Here is a 17,843-nt window from a genome sequence, read left to right as displayed (position 1 = left end):
GTGGAAGGGTTTCTCCTAAAGTCTACCACCATTTCTACGGTTTTGAGTGTGTTCAGTTCCAGATTGTTTTGGTTGCACCACAGGAAGGACATTAACAGGAAGGACATTGCAATAGATGACTCTGTGTGTTAAACATAGGTCTTGTCGGAGTCGGCAGAGTTCTAAATTTTCTAATCCCAGGATTTCAAGTCTGGTGATATAAGGTATTTTGTTGTTTTCAGAGGAGTGGAGAACTCTTCTTGTAAAATATTTCTGGACTCGTTCAATTGTATTAATGTCAGAGATGTGGTATGGGTTCCAGACAGGTGAGCTGTATTCAAGAATGGGTCTAGCAGATGTTTTGTATGCTCTGGTTAGCAGTGTAGAGTTCGCATCTACCATGCGAACATTACCGGTTCGCATCGTGCTCCCAGCAATTTACCTTCTTGCAGCAAGCAGCAGAGGGCTACGCAGCAATAGGCAATGGCAACCCCTGCAGCCTGAAACAGCTGAGGGTCAGGAGGCCAATTGAACTGACAATCAACTGACAGAAATTCCAGTCCCAATTACCAATATTAACCACAGGCTCCTTGTAGTTGATTTATATGCCACAGGAAGGCGCTACTGAGATGATTAAGGAGAACATCTTGCTAAATTCTGAAATCCAAATTAAGGGAATCTCAAAATAAAAAAAAAAAAGGCTGTCCAGCCTATGGTTTACCGCATCTTGAAATCTACTGTCAAATTCCTTATACAATAAGGATTTGCATTCCAACCCAACTCTGAAAAGGTGAAGAGGAGGCCTTAACCTTCAACAACATCAGTCTCATTATACATTAAGTCATTTGGCATATAATACCAAAATAGTTTACTAGCAAGCCCATATGCTTACAATAAGAGAAAGAAAATAAAGTAAAATTTCTTCTGTTAATGATTTGTTTAATTCATTAGTGAATTGATACCGAGAAAGAAATACTTTTTACAAAAACATCTTCATGAATTGTAATCCCAAGAGCCCATGCATTTTCAAGGACTGGGAGCTAAAGAGGACCAGGAGGGAAGTGTCTTCTGGACCACCAGTGTTTCAGGAAGAGCAGAATCAGTAGAACAAGCAGCAGAAGATTGAAAAATCTCCGTATCTCCATCGTTCTGTCTTTTCTCCTCATTGATTCTTAGATTCTCTCTAATATATTTAGAGCAGCAGTCACCAACTGGTGGTCCATGGACCGCTGGTGGTCCATGAGAAAATTTTGGTGGTTCGCCGAAAAATTATTTGCATTTTTTATATTGCACTAAATCAGGGGTCCCCCTTTGGGGTCTTTTTGTGAGGGTTGGAGGGGGACAGAAATTCCGACTTGAGGTCTGCTTCAGCCTCCTGGTGCAGGGCTCTGGGTGAAGGCTGGAGGGAAATGCTGCTGGTGGCAAAGAGCTGTTTTGCCAACTCTTTCTCATGGTGGCTGCTTAGCTCCAACAACTGCTTCCTGTTGGGGCCCTAAGGAGCCTAAGGTGGGCAGGCGAGGAGAGGCTGGGAAGGGAGGGGTGAGTAGAGGCTGACAAGGCACCCCTCAACATGAGTGACATCGAGTTGGCCACGCCCACCCAGTCACATGATCATCTAGCCACACCCATCCAGCCGGTCATTAGGCAGATCATATTAGTGGTCTGCGGGATTTAAAATTATGAATTTAGTGGTCCTGAGGTCCAAAAGGCTGGTGATCCCTGATTTAGAGAATCTGGATCCTTATTCTCTATTCACCACTATCCCAAACCTTATTCTCTTCTTATACTCAATTGCCTAATAGTTGTTGTCACTTCTCTTTTTCTGTATGTCAACCTCTAACAGAAGATAATATTTGTAGCTCAGGGTTGAAGGGTAGAATTCTTGCTGTTTGCTTGCAAATATTTCACTACCCAACTGGATAACAATGTAAGTCTGGAATTTGCTCTCTTTTGATATATAGTGGCTTGCCCTTTTTATATATAGTGGCTTGCTCTACCTGTTTTATTGGGAATTGGGTTTTCTCGTTGGCAGTATCTTGATTAAGTATTGTTTTCTGCTTATTTATGCTTGTTTATCCTGTGTTAATCCCTCCAACTGGTCCAGAATGCAGCTGCGTGGGTAATAGAGGGAGCGACTCGAAGCTCCCATGTAACACCTCTCTTGCACAAGCTGCACTGGCTTCTGGTGATCTTTCGGGTGCAATTCAAGGTACTGGTTACCACCTTTAAAGCGCTCCATGGCATAGGACCGGGTTATTTATGGGACCCCTTGCTGCCACCAATAGCCTCCCAACGACCTGTGCGCTCCCATAGGGAGGCCCTCTCAGGGTACCGTCAATCAAACAATGTCGATTGGCGACGCCCAGGGGGAGGGCCTTCTCCGTGGGGGCTCCTGCCCTCTGGAATGAGCTGCCTCCGGGGATACGCCAACTCCCCGACCTCCGGACCTTTCGACGCAAGCTGAAAACCTTTTTTTTTTATCGTGCAGGGCTGGCCTAACGTATTTTAAAGTTTGGTTTTTAATATGTTTTATTACTCTTTTATCTTTCGGCCTAATTGAATTTAGATTTTAAAATTATTTCTTAACTTTTGTAATCTTATTTTTATCTGGCTGTAAACCGCCCTGAGTCCTTCAGGAGAAGGGCGGTATATAAATCTAATAAATAAATAAAATAAATAAATAAATATTTGTTTTGATGTTATTTGCTGGGAAGGATGTACTCTGACCTTTTTATTTCCTTCTTTGCTTTTTTTATTGCTTTTCTTGAATGATATGTAAATATGTTTATCTCTATGTGTCTATTGATGGCTGAAGCTTCCAGAAATTGTTTTGAGCTTCTCCCTGACAAACACCATATCAAAATATACTTTTTCTCCTTTCATCCAAGCATTTCTCATCTATGAGAAATGCTTGGATGAAAGGAGAAAAAGTATATTTGGATATGGTGTTTGTCAGGGAGAAGCTCAAATTCCAACTTTAAAGTATTCTTAGTTTGATATTATATTGCAGTTTATTTATTTATTTTTTATTTTATTTATTTATTTTTGTCACACAGTATATATAAGCATAAGCATGAAACAACTATACAACACATAAGCATATATATGAGTATGTAATAACTATATTAATTGGATATAACAAAGGAAAACAATAGGACAGGAACGGTAGGCATGTTTGTGCTCTTATGCACGCCCCTTACAGACCTCTTAGGAATGGGGTGAGATCAATAGTAGACAGTTTTTGATTGAAGCTTTTGGGATTTTGGGAAGAGACCACAGAGTCAGGTAGTGTATTCCAAGCATTAACAACTCTGTTACTGAAGTCATATTTTCTACAATCAAGATTGGAGCGGTTAACATTAAGCTTAAATCTGTTGTGTGCTCGTGTATGGTTGTGATTGAAGCTGAAGTAGTCTTTGACAGGAAGGACATTGTAATAGATGATTCTATGAGTTAAACTCAGGTCATGTCGAAGGCGGCGGAGTTCTAAATTTTCTAAACCCAGGATTTCAAGTCTGGTGGCATAAGGTATTTTGTTGTATTCGGAGGAGTGGAGAACTCTTCTTGTAAAATGTCCCAGAAGCCTGGCAGGTCCTTCAATTAGGTACCGGTTCAATCTCCACAATATAAGGCTAACAAAGGCCCTCGGCAGGATTACACAGCAGAGACCACTTTCTTGTCATTGAGTCAGAGGAATATATTGTATAATCAAAGAATTCTGAGGGGAAAATTTATCAAAAATAAAAAAAGATAGTAATGGAAAGTAATATGTTTTTTTTTTGACATCCAAAGGAAACAAAGGTTACTTGGCACATTTTTCATACACAACCTCCTGGTCTTTGGTTGTCCACATTAGTTATGTTGTGTGAACCCAACAATATAATGACTAAGTTTCAGTATTGATTAAATAGAAGCAAAACACAATATTAAGCAAATAGGTATATGGGAAATATTTAGGTAAAGGTAAAGGTTCCCCTCACACATACGTCCTAGTCATTTCCGACTCTAGGGGGCGGTGCTCATCTCCGTTTCAAAGCCGAAGAGCCAGCGCTGTCCGAAGACGTCTCCGTGGTCATGTGGCCGGCATGACTCAACGCCAAAGGCGCACGGAACGCTGTTACCTTCCCACCAAAGGTGGTCCCTATTTTTTCTACTTGCATTTTTATGTGCTTTTGAAACTGCTAGGTTGGCAGAAGCTGGGACAAGTAACGGGAGCTCACCCCATTACACGGCAGCACTAGGGATTCGAACCGCTGAGCTGCTGATCTTTCGATCGACAAGCTCAACGTCCTAGCCCCTGAGCCACCTTGGGAAATATTTATCATACTGAATATTTAGTCTGTATTTAGTTTTGTGCTTTTTATGTTTAAGTCTGTGTGGGAATAGCACACAGTTTATAAGGGTGTGGATGCATTGACGTCTTTACAATAGGTGCTTCGTTGAGTTCTTTCACTCCTTCAGGCAACTGGAAGCTGAAGGCCCTCAACAGGCTGGTCAGAAAGATGAAGATCTCAATTCTTGCTAACTGCTCTCCCACACAGGCACGTTGACCTGTAGGTGAGACAAAGCATGGATGAAGCAGATAATAATCTATTCTGCAGAATACCAGCAAAGAAATCTGTAAAGATCTGGAACAGATGACATAGATGTCCATGTTGAACACTACTATTTTCGAGCAAATTCAATTCCTAGAGCTATTTTCTTCCTTTTAATTTGTTTGTTGACTCCTGTCAGAGAGATACCTTTAATTCAGGTTGTACTAAATGCTATATCCTTTCAAACAGAGGTGGGTTTCAGCAGGTTCTGACCAGTTCTGGAGAACCGCTAGCGGAAATTTCGAGTAGTTTGGAGAACCGGTAGTAAAAATTCTGACTGGCCCTGCCCCCATCTATTCTCTGCCTCCCGAGTCCCAGCTGATCAGGAGGAAATGGGGATTTTGCAGTAACCTTCCCCTGCCACGCCCACCAAGCCATGCTACGCCCACTAAGCCACGCCCAGAGAACCGATAGTAAAAAAATTTGAAACCCACCACTGCTTTCAAAGGGAAAGTTACACACCCGTGAAAAACTGGTCCAACATGTTTTCCAGAGATGGGACTCCACGATGGAAATCCACCAACTTATTGCACATTGCATTAGCCTACAGCTGGAATGGAGGGAAATGGAGGGAGGTGGAATGGATAATAATCTAGTAATTCCCTTTCACTGAACAAACACCTTGTTATTCTATGCTTGCTACATCTGGCTGTCTGGACAAATGTCAGGTTTACAGTCTGCCAAATAACCCTTTTTCCTGTCCTCTTCCGAATAATTGCAATTGTGGCATTGGACTGCATTTTAAATCCTTTGGGATTTAAATATTCGTGCTCAGATTGTCAGTTTTGGAATGGTCCAGCTTGTTTGTTTGTTTGTTTGTTTGTTTGTTTGTTTGTTTGTTTGTTTGTTTTTATTTGTCAAACATGTACAAGATAGCAGATATAGCTATAAATATAAACAAAGGAAGTAAGTACAGATAAATGGGGACAGTAGGACAGGGATGATAGGCATGTTGATGCGCTTATGCACGCCTTGTTTATGGACCTCTTAGGAATGGGGTGAGGTCTACGGTAGACAGTTTAAGGTTGAAGCTGTGAGGGTTTGAGGCTGTAACAATGGAGTTGGGTAGAGCATTCCAGGCATTGACCACTACCGTATTTTTCGGAGTATAAGATGAAGCAGAGTATAAGACGCAGCTTAGTTTTTGGGGAGGGAAATAAGAAAAAAACAACAACTGCCTACCAGGTATTCATCTGGCTAGCATCCTTCGTCTGGTCAGCTTCAGCACATTAGTTTGTTGGGTTTTTATCCCCCACTTAGGGATAAAAACAGCTTCTAAGGCACAGCTGAGAGGAAGCAGCAATGAGAAAAACAGGCAAAGCACGGGGAGATCGCTTCACTCGGCTAGCGCTTAGTTAGGGCTGAAAAAAAGCTTCTAAAGAACAGCTGAGAGTCGGAGCAAAGCATATGCACCAAAGACAAATTCCTTATGTGTTCAATCACTCTTGGCCAATAAAGGATTCTATTCTATTCTATTCTATTCTATTCTATTCTATTCTATTCTATTCTATTCTATTCTATTCTATTCTATTCCATTCCATTCCATTCCATTCTATTCTGTTCTATTCTAGTAACTAGAACTATCTTTGGTCCAGTTTCATTGGTAAGAAGCTACAACTAGACTTACTTCTTTGGATTTAGCTAACAATTCTGTCCGAAACATCAAAGAAAATTGTGCAATTGTGTACCTATCTTACAAAGCCGCACTGATTATTATTTAACCATAATTAGTGTTAGTAGTTGTACTTCAACGTTTCAGACTCTCGTAGTTTTGAAACTAGAAGGAATACAGATTTCTTGGTTTTCTATTCAGCTCATGTTGATTTCAGAGCAACTCAGTGATGAGGGTGGTGGGAATGAATCTATACGTTATCAGCTGCTTTGGGTTCATGGACATACCTATTCCAAATGGCAGAAATTCTTCTCGTTCAGTAAACTTCCCATCCTTATCCAAAAAGTGATTTGGGTTGAATTCTTTAGGTGTCTCCCATTGTTCAGGATCATGGAGAACAGAAAGCAAGTCTGGGACAATAACAGTCCCCTGTTAGAGAGAGAGAGAGAGAGAGAGAGAGAGAGAGGGAGGGAGGGAGGGAGGGAGGGAGGGAGGGAGGGAGAGAGAGAGAGAGAGAGAGAGAGAGAGAGAGAGATGATTAAACAGAGCATATGTATAGGTGAAAAAGTTCAAACAATATCAATGAAACATTTGTTTTTAACTTGACAATCTGAACCCATATTTGTTCATTTCCAAAGCAGATCCTGAGAACAATAATTTCTCAACTGTTTAGCTTCCTTCCCCCCTGCCCTCTTTCCATTAAAACAGAAAGCTGGTATCACACCAGTGTCAGGGTTCCAAGGAACACCCCCAATGAAATAAAGCTCTGAGGCTTGAGGTTCCTCAAAGTTCCAATTTATTAGAGATGTCATGTTGGCACAGCTGGGAAAACTCGAAACTGAAAGCTTCCAGGGCTTTCTCGAAACTGAAAGCTTCAGGGCAGTCTGAGCCTCTGGTGGCTCAGACTGGTAAGACAGTCTGTTATTAACAGCAGCTGCTTGCAATTACTGCAGGTTCAAGTCCCACCAGGCCCAAGGTTGACTCAGCCTTCCATCCTTTATGAGGTAGGTAAAATGAGGACCCAGATTGTTGGGGGCAATAAGTTGACTTTGTATATAATATACAAATGGATGAAGACTATTGCTTGACATAGTGTAAGCCGCCCTGAATCTTCAGAGAAGGGCGGGGTATAAATGCAAATTTAAAAAAACAGTTGACAGTTCACAGCCTTGCCCCACACCCACAAGTTCATCACATTGTCCAATCAACTCTTCACACTCAATTGGATACAATCTTCAGGCAGTCTCCATCAGATGCAGGATGTCTTTGAATACGGAATGTTGTTATGACTAACTTTCTACCTCTCCAACAACAGCCCCCTCCCAACTTCCCCAGCTAAAATATGTGGCAGTTAAGAAGCAAAAAGAAAATCGCCTTCCAAAACTGACAACCAGCTTGACAAGAAAGGGATATCCCGGTACAGTCAGCTAAATCCGCGGCTGACCATCGGTGGCGAGTCATTGGCCCCGATGGAGAGGGTGCGCAACTTAGGCGTCCTCCTGGATGAACGGCTGTCTCTAGAAGATCATTTGACGGCCGTCTCCAGGAGATCGTTCTACCAGGTTCACCTGGTGCGCCAGTTGCGCCCCTTTCTGGACCGGGATGCCCTGTGCACGGTCACTCACGCTCTCGTGACGTCTCGCCTGGATTACTGCAACGCTCTCTACATGGGGCTCCCCTTGAAGGGCATCCGGAGGCTGCAGTTAGTCCAGAATGCGGCTGCGTGGGTTATAGATGGAGCCCCTCGTGGCTCCCGCATAACACCCATCCTGCGCAGGCTGCACTGGCTACCTGTGGCCTTCCGGGTGCGCTTCAAGGTCTTGGTGACCACCTTCAAAGCGCTCCATGGCATAGGGCCGTTATCTACGGGACTGCCTACTGCGACCAGATACCTCTCACCGACCCGTGCACTCTCACAGAGAGGGACTCCTCAGGGTGCCGTCAGCTAGGCAGTGTCGTCTGGCGACGCCCAGGGGAAGGGCCTTCTCTGTGGGGGCTCCCGCCCTCTGGAACGAACTCCCCCCAGGACTCCGTCAACTTCCGGACCTCCGAACCTTCCGTCGCGAGCTCAAGACACATTTATTCATTTGTGCAGGACTGGCTTAGATTTTAAATTTATAGGGGTTTTAAATTGGTTTTAATATTTATATTTCCATTTTAATAATTGGGCATTAGAATAAGTTTTTTAATGATTATTTTAATTTGTATATTGATGTTTTATATGCCTGTGAACCGCCCTGAGTCCTTTGGGAGATAGGGCGGTATATAAATTCGAATAATAAATAAAATAAATAAATAAATAAAAATAAGGGAACATGGTCAGACATGTTATGTTCAGCTCCTAATCTCTGATTACCTTCATAGAATACACAGAAAACATTTATGGTTCTAGCTTTAAAATCCGAGAGGTGTTTGGATTTAAACCCATAATCCATCCTTCACAAAAGTTTGCTATTCTTGGTCACTGGATTCTGCAGGACTACGTTGGCATTTCCTGGATAGAAAGCTTTTATCCAAGTCCATATTCTGCTCTTTCTTTCATGTTGGGCTACTGGAATGCAGTCTGAACACGTTTCTCACCTTTGGAATGTAATAGCCCCTCATCTTTACATCCTTTGTACTTTTCCTGGGAGCCCCAATTAGCACAGCATATTTTAAACGTTGCATTTCAAGAATCACGGCATTCGTGTAAGGCAGCTTCTTCCGATCCTGGTAGGAAATGGACCGTGAGAAACCAAACACATCTTCGATTTCTTTCTGGATTTTCTCTAGGAAAAGAAAAACCGATGGAAATAGAAGCTTCATTTTCAATATTGTGTTTCATTTATTTATTTCTGAATTTTAATCCTTACTGGAACTTTAGGATGTAGAACAGCCTTTAGGCAGGGGTGGGATTCAGCCAGTTCGCACCTATTCGGGAGAACCGGTTGTTAACTTTCTAAGAAGTTCAGAAAACCGGTTGTTGGAAGACATCTTATTTTGCTTTTTCCCACTTTACAGGGCTAATCCTGTAAGGAAGGCAGGAAGGAAACATTCTGGTGCTGTTTCTAGCCTAATCGTTATTGCCCTGCTTACAGAAACTGCCTCTGTGGTTAACCCTTACTACATTGTAACAGCTAAGGTGAAGCGCCCATCGATGTGAGTGACGTTGAGTTGGTCCCACCGACATGCTCACATGACCACTGAGCCACGCCTACCCATTAGGACAGAGAACTGGTTGTTAAATTATTTGAATCCCAGCACTGCCTTTAGGGCATCGAGAATCATTTATTTATTTATTTATTTATTTATTTATTTATTTATTTATTTATTTATTTATTTTGTCACACAGTATATATAAGCATAAGCATGAAATAACAATACAATATATAAGCACATATAAAAGTATGAGTATGTAATAACTATATTAATTGGATATAACAAGAGGAAACAATAGGATCATAATAATAATTTATTAAATAATAATAATAATAATAAATATTAAATAAATAATAAATAATAATGAATAATAAAAAAAACAATAGAATCATGAAGGAATGCAGATTAAAAGTGTATTTCCTGGGCTCTGATTATATCCAGTGCAAACTGATTCAAAATATTGATCCAAATTTTTGATTCAGTTCAAATATTCCACTGAATCTGCTGCTGCTGTTACAGTGACTCTGGGTTGCTTACAGTGTGATAAAAACATAAAGAAGAATGATAAATGTTGTAAATGTTGTACCTTGATGAAGGTATCTTTTCTTTTATGTACACTGAGAGCCTATGCACCAAGACAAATTCCTTGTGTGTCCAATCACACTTGGCCAATTAAAAATTCTATTCTATTCTGTTCTATAACGAATAAAGAGGTTTAAATAAAAAACTCAAAACCAAGAAGAAGGCAAACATGGGTGTTGGGCTCTATTCTCTGGCCCAGGGATGCCAAACTCAAGGCCCAGGGGCCAGATCTAGTCTGTGGGGTGCTTAGTGTTATGTATTCTTGTATGTACCTTTAAATATTTGGGCGGGAAATCAGCACGTTGCTGATTGGACGAAGCCGCCAGTAGAACTGTATAAAAGGAGAGGTTTTTCCCCAGCCTGTTGCTGGGTTCACCATATATTAAAGAGCTGTTGTCACTACCCTGGTCTCCAGCCTCGTTACTTCCAGAACTTAACACTGGCGACGAAGGTGGGATCTCGAGGCTAAGGAGAACCAGAACCGAGCTGAAGCACGATAGACCCGAACCCAGCAAACACAGGGCAGAAAAGCGGAGATGGCCAGTTACACTCCGCCCGCACCGTTTGACCCGGCTAAAGAGAAATGGGGAACGTATATGACCCGTTTCGAAAGCTTTCTAGAAGCCAACGAACTGCAAGGAGTTCCAGATAACCGCAAAAGGGCTTATTTCTTAAGCCACTGTGGTCCGGAGGTCATTGATATCGCGGAAGCCCTGGCAGAGCCAACGCCGATACAATCGGTATCGTGGCCAACTCTGCAGACCTTACTAAAAAACCATTTCGCGCCAACGCCGTCCAAATACGTGCGGCGGTTTGAATTCGGAGAGCGAAGGCAGATGGAGGGCGAATCCATCGGTGACTACATGGCCGCCCTAAGGAAAGCGTCCAAGGACTGCGGATACCGCGACCTAGACGAGGTGCTCCTCGAGCAACTCATCCGAGGGGTCAGAGACATCCGTTTGCGGCGACGGCTGCTAGCAAAGAGCAACCTAACGCTGGCCAACGCTCTGGACGAAGCCAGAGCACATGAAATGTCCACCCAAGCGGCAGAGACACTGCAAAAGCCTCTCCCACCAAAGGCGAGCACAAAGCCAACTCCAGTGCACCAGGAGGAGGTTCAGACCGAATCCGACGGTGAAGATGAGGAAGGGGTCTGCCGAACCGAGAAACGCGACAAAGAGGACCGAGACGAATGCGGAAGCTGCGGAGGCCAACACCAGCGCCAACGCTGCAAGTTTAAGGACGCAACATGTCGGCGGTGCGGAAAGAAAGGGCACCTAGCTCAAGTTTGTCGAGCGGCCCAACCTTCCCGCCGAAAATTCAAATCGGCCAATCAGAGCGCGGAATCGGCAAGGCGACCCGCGATTGGCTCAAACAAAAAAGGCGCGGATTCAAACCAAACGACTGTGGTCATAGGCCGCGCCTCGACCCGAGTGGAGAAGAAGATCTTCACCAAACCCAAAATAGAAGGAGTACGGTGCCGGCTCGAAGTAGACACGGGATCAGCGATCACCATCATGTCCTGGGACACTTTGGCGAAGTCACTGCCGTCAGTCGCGAAGCGCCACCTGCAAGCACAACGGCTACGAGTCCACGACTACCAAGGGAATCGCATCCCTGTTCGAGGGACCACCTCCGTCCGAGTCGAGTACGGACCACACAAGAAGACCCTGCCCATCACGATCGTCGAAGGGACCCTGCCCAGCCTGTTGGGACTAGACTGGTTTCGTGCCCTGGGCATGGGAGTGACTGGCATCTACAGAAGTGACTGTAACCTGAAAGACATTCTCTTTAACGAGTTCGAAGATGTCTTCAAGGACTGCCTGGGCAAGTACAAGGGGACCCCTATTTCCTTCAACTTAGACCCCCAGGTAGCTCCCATTAGGCTAAAGGCGAGGAGAGTCCCTTTTGCCCTTAAACCAAAAATTGACAAGGAGCTAGATAAGCTCATAAATCAGGGAATTTTGGTGCCAGTCGATCACGCAAAGTGGGAGACGCCAATCGTCACCCCAATAAAACCAGACGGGTCAATTAGAATTTGCGCTGACTACAAGGCGACGCTAAACAAAGCCTTACAGAAAAGCGCTTACCCGGTTCCCGTGGTGCAACACTTGCTGCACTCTTTGGGGCGAGGGCAAGTCTTTGCAAAGTTAGACTTGGCTCAAGCCTACCAACAACTGCCCGTAGACGCCCGCACAGCCGAAGCCCAAACGATTGTAACTCACAGGGGGGCCTTCAAGTGTACCCGATTGCAATTTGGGGTGAGTGTGGCACCAGGGCTGTTCCAAAACTTAATGGAACGACTTCTGCAAGGGCTCCCAGGGGTAGTTCCCTACTTCGATGATGTCTTGATTTCAGCGGAAAACGTAGAGGAATTGGGGGAGCGTTTGAGAAAGGTTCTGGGCATTTTCCGGACAGCCGGATTAAAAGTCAAGGTAAACAAATGCCAGATAGGGGTCGAATCCGTCGAATTCTTGGGCTACCGGATAGACAAGAAAGGAATTCACCCCACTGAGAGCAAGGTCAAGGCAATTAGAAAGGCTCCAGCGCCCAAAAACAAAGCAGAGCTACAGGCATTCCTGGGGCTAGTGAATTTTTACGCGGTCTTTTTAAAAAACAAAGCGACCGTTGCTGAACCGCTGCATAGGCTTTTAGGGAAAAATACTGTTTGGTCTTGGGGAAAGTCGGAGAACAGGGCTTTCGAAGCAGTAAAAAACCTGCTCTCGAGCGATAGCCTGCTCATCCAATATCATAACTCATTGCCCCTAGTGCTGGTTTGCGATGCCTCCCCTTACGGGGTGGGGGCTGTACTCAGCCACAGACTTCCAAACGGTACAGAAGCCCCTATAGCCTTCTACTCTAGAACAATGTCCTCCCCAGAGAGGAACTATAGCCAATTAGATAAGGAAGCGCTAGCAATTGTGTCAGGGGTAAAAAAATTCCACGAATATGTTTTTGGGCGGGATTTTGAAATTGTGACTGACCACAGACCGCTGTTGGGAATACTAGCCGGCGACCGCCCAACGCCTGTGGCACTTTCGCCACGATTGACTCGATGGACTATTTTCTTAGCCGCTTATTCTTACAAGCTACAGCATCGACCAGGGAAAGAAGTGGGGCATGCGGACGCGTTAAGCAGATGCCCACTACCAGGGGCAATCGAAGACCCCACTCCGGGGACGCCCATCCTGCTTATTGACTCTTTGGACTCTGGCCCAGTCACATCTAAGGAAGTGGCTCGGGCATCATACCGGGACATTATGTTGAGGACTGTACTCGGTTGGGTACAAAGAGGGTGGCCCGCTGCGCCGGGCGAACGTTTTAAGGAATTTGTTAAAAAACGTGATGAGCTCTCAGCTCAAGGGGGGTGCCTGTTATGGGGCGATCGTGTGGTAATTCCGGATAAATTAAGGGGAAAGGTACTGGACCTCCTCCACGAGGGTCACCCAGGGATCGTAAGGATGAAGGGGCTGGCAAGAAGCTATGTGTGGTGGCCACTCATGGACTCAGAGATTGCTGAGAGGGTAGGGAAGTGCCAGGCTTGCCAAGAGTCCAGACCGCTACCCCCAACGGCCCCAGTCAGGGAATGGGAAAAACCCCAAGGGCCCTGGTCAAGAATCCACATTGATTTTGCTGGCCCTTTCCATGGCCAAACTTTCCTAGTGGTTGTCGACGCATTCTCTAAATGGTTGGAGATCATACTTATGAAATCCACTATGGCCGAGGCAGTAATCGCAGCCCTGCGCCACCTATTCGCAACCCATGGGTTACCTGACACTCTGGTGTCAGACAACGGCCCGCAATTCACGGCAGCCCAGTTCGAAGAATACTTGGCAGAGGAGGGCATCCGACATGCCCTCTCTGCGCCTTTCCACCCTGCGTCGAATGGCCTTGCAGAGCATTCCGTCCGGAGCGCTAAGGAGGCATTGTCCAGGCTCAAGCCAGGTGACTGGCAAACAAAGATAGATTTCTTTCTGGCTGTTCAGCACAGAACCCCAAGCACTGCTACTGGCAGAAGCCCAGCCGAATTATTGATGGGACGGAAACTCCGGTGCCCACTTGACCGTTTGAATCCCCATTACACACCAGAGGGTTACAAGGGGGAAATAGACAAAACAAGGGAATTGGGCATAGGCGACCGAGTGTGGGCCCGCAACTATGGGGACGGCCCAAGTTGGCTCGCAGGGCAAATCATAAAAGCAACCGGCCCAAAGTCATACTTGGTCGAATTACAAGACAACCGAGTATGGAGGCGCCACATAGATCAGATAAGGAGACGAATAACTGAACAAACCGAGCCACATGAAACAAATCATGACCACTCCTTATTTGAACCCACAGCTGACCATGACCCGGGGGAGGCGCAAGACTTAGCTGAGGTCCCGGAGGTCCAGCGACGCCATCAGGTTCCCGAGGGAAACGACAGGGAAAATTACAAAAGTAATCCAAGGCCGGATGGCCAAGAAAAAGAGTCTGCAAATAATCCAGGGCCCGATGGCCTAGAGAAAGAGCTGGGAGGAGAAAAAAGCCCCTCCGACCAGCTCAAAACACCACCCAGGACTGAACCGCGCAGGTCTGAAAGAACTAGGAGACGCCCAGGTTATTTGCGTGACTACGTCGAAAAATAACATGTAAATAATATGTAGATAGAGGCAAAGTGTTTTCTGGGAGGGGAGGAGTGTTATGTATTCTTGTATGTACCTTTAAATATTTGGGCGGGAAATCAGCACGTTGCTGATTGGACGAAGCCGCCAGTAGAACTGTATAAAAGGAGAGGTTTTTCCCCAGCCTGTTGCTGGGTTCACCATATATTAAAGAGCTGTTGTCACTACCCTGGTCTCCAGCCTCGTTACTTCCAGAACTTAACACTTAGATCTGTCCCGTGGGGTACCCTGGAAACAGGAAAGGACTGTCCGCAGTGCCTCTGGCAGCAAAAACAGAGTTTGGGAGAGCCACAGGCAGCCCCCCCCCCCGCGCCCAAGCTCCTTTTTCACTGGCAAAGGGCTAGCAAAACAAACTAAAAACAAAACAAAAGGAGAAATGTTTCTGTTTTAGCATTTGAGCATCCAAGAAGGGACAGGAAAGAAGAAAGGAAAGAGGGAAGGAAGAAGAAGAATGGAGAGGGAAGGAAAAAGAAGAAAAGGAAGGAAGGAAGGAAGGAAGGAAGGAAGGAAGGAAGGAAGGAAGGAAGGAAGGAAGGAAGGAAGGAAGGAAGGAAGGAAGGAAGGAAGGAAGGAAGGAAGGAAGGAAGGAAGGAAGGAAGGAAGGAAGGAAGGAAGGAAGGAAGGAAGGAAGGAAGGAAGGAAGGAAGGAAGGAAGGAAGGAAGGAAGGAGATAAATGAGAGTGAATGAGGGTCTGAGGGAATCTTGCCTTAGCACTTGGCCACCACAGGTGCCCCCAACACGAGTGACATTGAGCTGGCCACGCCCACCTTGGCCATGCTCACCCCAGCCTCCCCGAGGTTAAACACAACCCTGATGTGCCTCTCAATGAAATTGAGTTTGACACTCTTGCTCTAACCTGTCAATCACCCCCAATGTAACATCCCTCTTTTAGGGCATCTCTTCTGGGAGATCATCCATGTAGGGGTGTACCTCACCTACAGCAGGAGAATATTCTAGACAGTGGGGGCCACAGTATCCTCTCCCAGATACTGCCAGCTGAAAGTCTTTGGCAGATAGGATCGGAAGTTAGGCCTCTTCTGCTAGAACGACTGGGATGGACAGTTGAGGGCAGGAAGAAGATACGGTTAAGGGTACGAGCCGTGGTGGTGCAGTGGTTAGAATGCAGTACTGCAAGCTACTTCTGCTAACTGCTGGCAGTCAGCAGATGTAGGCAGTTCAACAGTTCGATTCTCACAAGGTTGACTCAGCCTTCCATCCTTCCGAGGTGGGTAAAATGAGGATCCAGATTGTTGTGGGCAATATGCTGACTCTGTAAACCACTTAGAGAGGGCTGTAAAGCACTATAAAGCGGTATATAAGTCTAAGTGCTATTGCTATTAAGGAGAAGACTAAGGGATTCATTTGGTGCCCGAAGTGGTGAGGAACCTCCAACAACCTTTCAAACAGTCAGCAAAACAATTAAATGCCCCCCGGCATCGGATGTTACATAAGTTTTCTGGCTACTCTGCAACAATTTCCCGAAGTGGAAATCCTCTATGGAAATACCCTCGTCATATGTCAGTGGTAGTCAACCTGGTCCCTACCGCCCACTAGTGGGCGTTCCAGCTTTCATGGTGGGCATAGGAATTTTGTTCGATACTAAAGCACTTTCCTTTTTTTAAATTTAATTAACTTTTTTAAAAAAATCATAGCATTATTTAAAAACATTTTCATTAGGTTTTCATAAAATTCCCCTTGACAATTTAAATTTCTGAAAATATACTATTTGTATTGCCCGCACATAAATTTTGTTCACATTACATAAGTGAAACTAAATGGCGCTATAGTGCGACCACAAACAAAAGAGCCTCGTCCCTGAATAGCTCACGCATCTCCCCCCACACCACCCAGCTGTAACAGACAAGCAGAGCTGGTAGCCGGCGCCCCCCCGCAAACCCAATGCACGATGCGTGAGATACACTTTATAAAACATCATTACTGTGAAACCGGTGGGCAGTTAGAAAATTTTACTACTAACAGAGATACAAAAGTGGGTGGTAGGTATAAAAAGGTTGACTACCCCTGGTCTATATTCATTATCATACTCAATTGTGGTTTTCTATATAAAATTTAGGCAGAAAATAAGTAACAAATCTGAAAACCTTCTGCATTCGAAATGCGTTAAACATTTCAGATTCGTATTGATTCCCAGTTTTTAGTTCCTGGCTTATATTTTATTGACGATTCAAATAGATTCAAAGGATAGTTAGACCACGTATAATTGACAGATTGGATTTTATTATAGATTTTAGTTGTTTATTATTTTATATCAGAATTTTTAATTGTCTATTTACTGGGCATTTTTATTTGTTCTGGTTTCTGGTCTAAGACTGTAATAAATTGACTGATTGATTGATTGATTGTATTGATACCCAGTTTTTACTTCCTGACTAATATTTTACTGAGGATTCAAAGAAGACTTGATGCATGTACTTTCTTGGCTTTTCTTTCAACTATTAAGTTCATACTTTTGACTTCTAGGGTCAAGAAACTACATAGGAAATTTTTTTTGTATTAAACTACATAGGAAAATTATTATGATAAATAGATTCAGTTCATCTTTCAGACCTTTGTATTTGAAATAAGTTCTGTGTTTTAAAACCTGAGAGTGACACCTGTTCCCACTACTCATGTCTGTCTCACCTTGGATGTCAGGATGATTGGTCAACATGAGCAGTGCCCATATCATACTAGCAAAAGTTGACTCCGTTCCAGCAGCGAAAAAATCCATAATACACACAGCCAGATTCTCTTCATCGTAGGTAGGGTTGGGGTCATTTCTGCTCTGATGTGTAAAATGGAAAATAAAAATTAGAATGAATTCTGTGCAAATTCTCTGTCATTATCTTTGCATCTGTGTCACTAATCATGAGAATAAATATATTTCTGGGAGGTTTTTTTGTATAGGAAAATCAATGCATGAGAGTAATAATTAGAGTGTTAGATTTATGCTGAGTAAAATGGTATCTTAAAGTAGAATAGAACAGAATAGAATAGAATTTTTTATTGGCCAAGTGTGATTGGACACACAAGGAATTTGTCTTGGTGCATATGCTCTCAGTATACATAAAAGAAAAGATACATTCATCAAGGTACAACATTTACAACACAAATGATGGTCAGTATATCAATATGAATATAAATAGCCCAGATCAAAGAGAGGTTCAGCTTTAAATGAATATGTTTCCTTTTATTTTATGGTTAATTACCTTAGTACATTTTTGCATAAGGAATAATGACTTAATTTGTACCTATTAGAGTGAAACATAAAA

The 17,843-nt window shown here is 44.1% G+C and overlaps 1 protein-coding gene across 1 annotated transcript in view; it reads right to left on the bottom strand.

The window, feature by feature from the left end:
* Positions 1 to 3,036: 3,036 nt before the first annotated feature.
* LOC131200528 (cytochrome P450 2J2-like) overlaps positions 3,037 to 17,843 on the bottom strand; it is a 33,419-nt gene continuing 18,612 nt past the window's right edge. Inside the window, exons 5-8 of the mRNA XM_058187403.1 lie at positions 17,215 to 17,356; positions 8,767 to 8,954; positions 6,474 to 6,615; positions 3,037 to 4,530 (exon numbers count right to left, since the gene is read on the bottom strand). Coding sequence (XP_058043386.1) covers positions 4,346 to 4,530; positions 6,474 to 6,615; positions 8,767 to 8,954; positions 17,215 to 17,356 — 657 coding nt within the window. The 3' untranslated portion in view covers positions 3,037 to 4,345. The remainder of the gene's footprint in view (positions 4,531 to 6,473; positions 6,616 to 8,766; positions 8,955 to 17,214; positions 17,357 to 17,843) is intronic.

The sequence above is a fragment of the Ahaetulla prasina genome, chromosome 6, assembly GCF_028640845.1.
Source record: "Ahaetulla prasina isolate Xishuangbanna chromosome 6, ASM2864084v1, whole genome shotgun sequence".
NCBI lineage: Eukaryota > Metazoa > Chordata > Lepidosauria > Squamata > Colubridae > Ahaetulla > Ahaetulla prasina.
The sequence above is the reverse complement of the archived record's forward strand: the minus strand, read 5'-3'. Positions and strand labels throughout refer to the sequence as shown.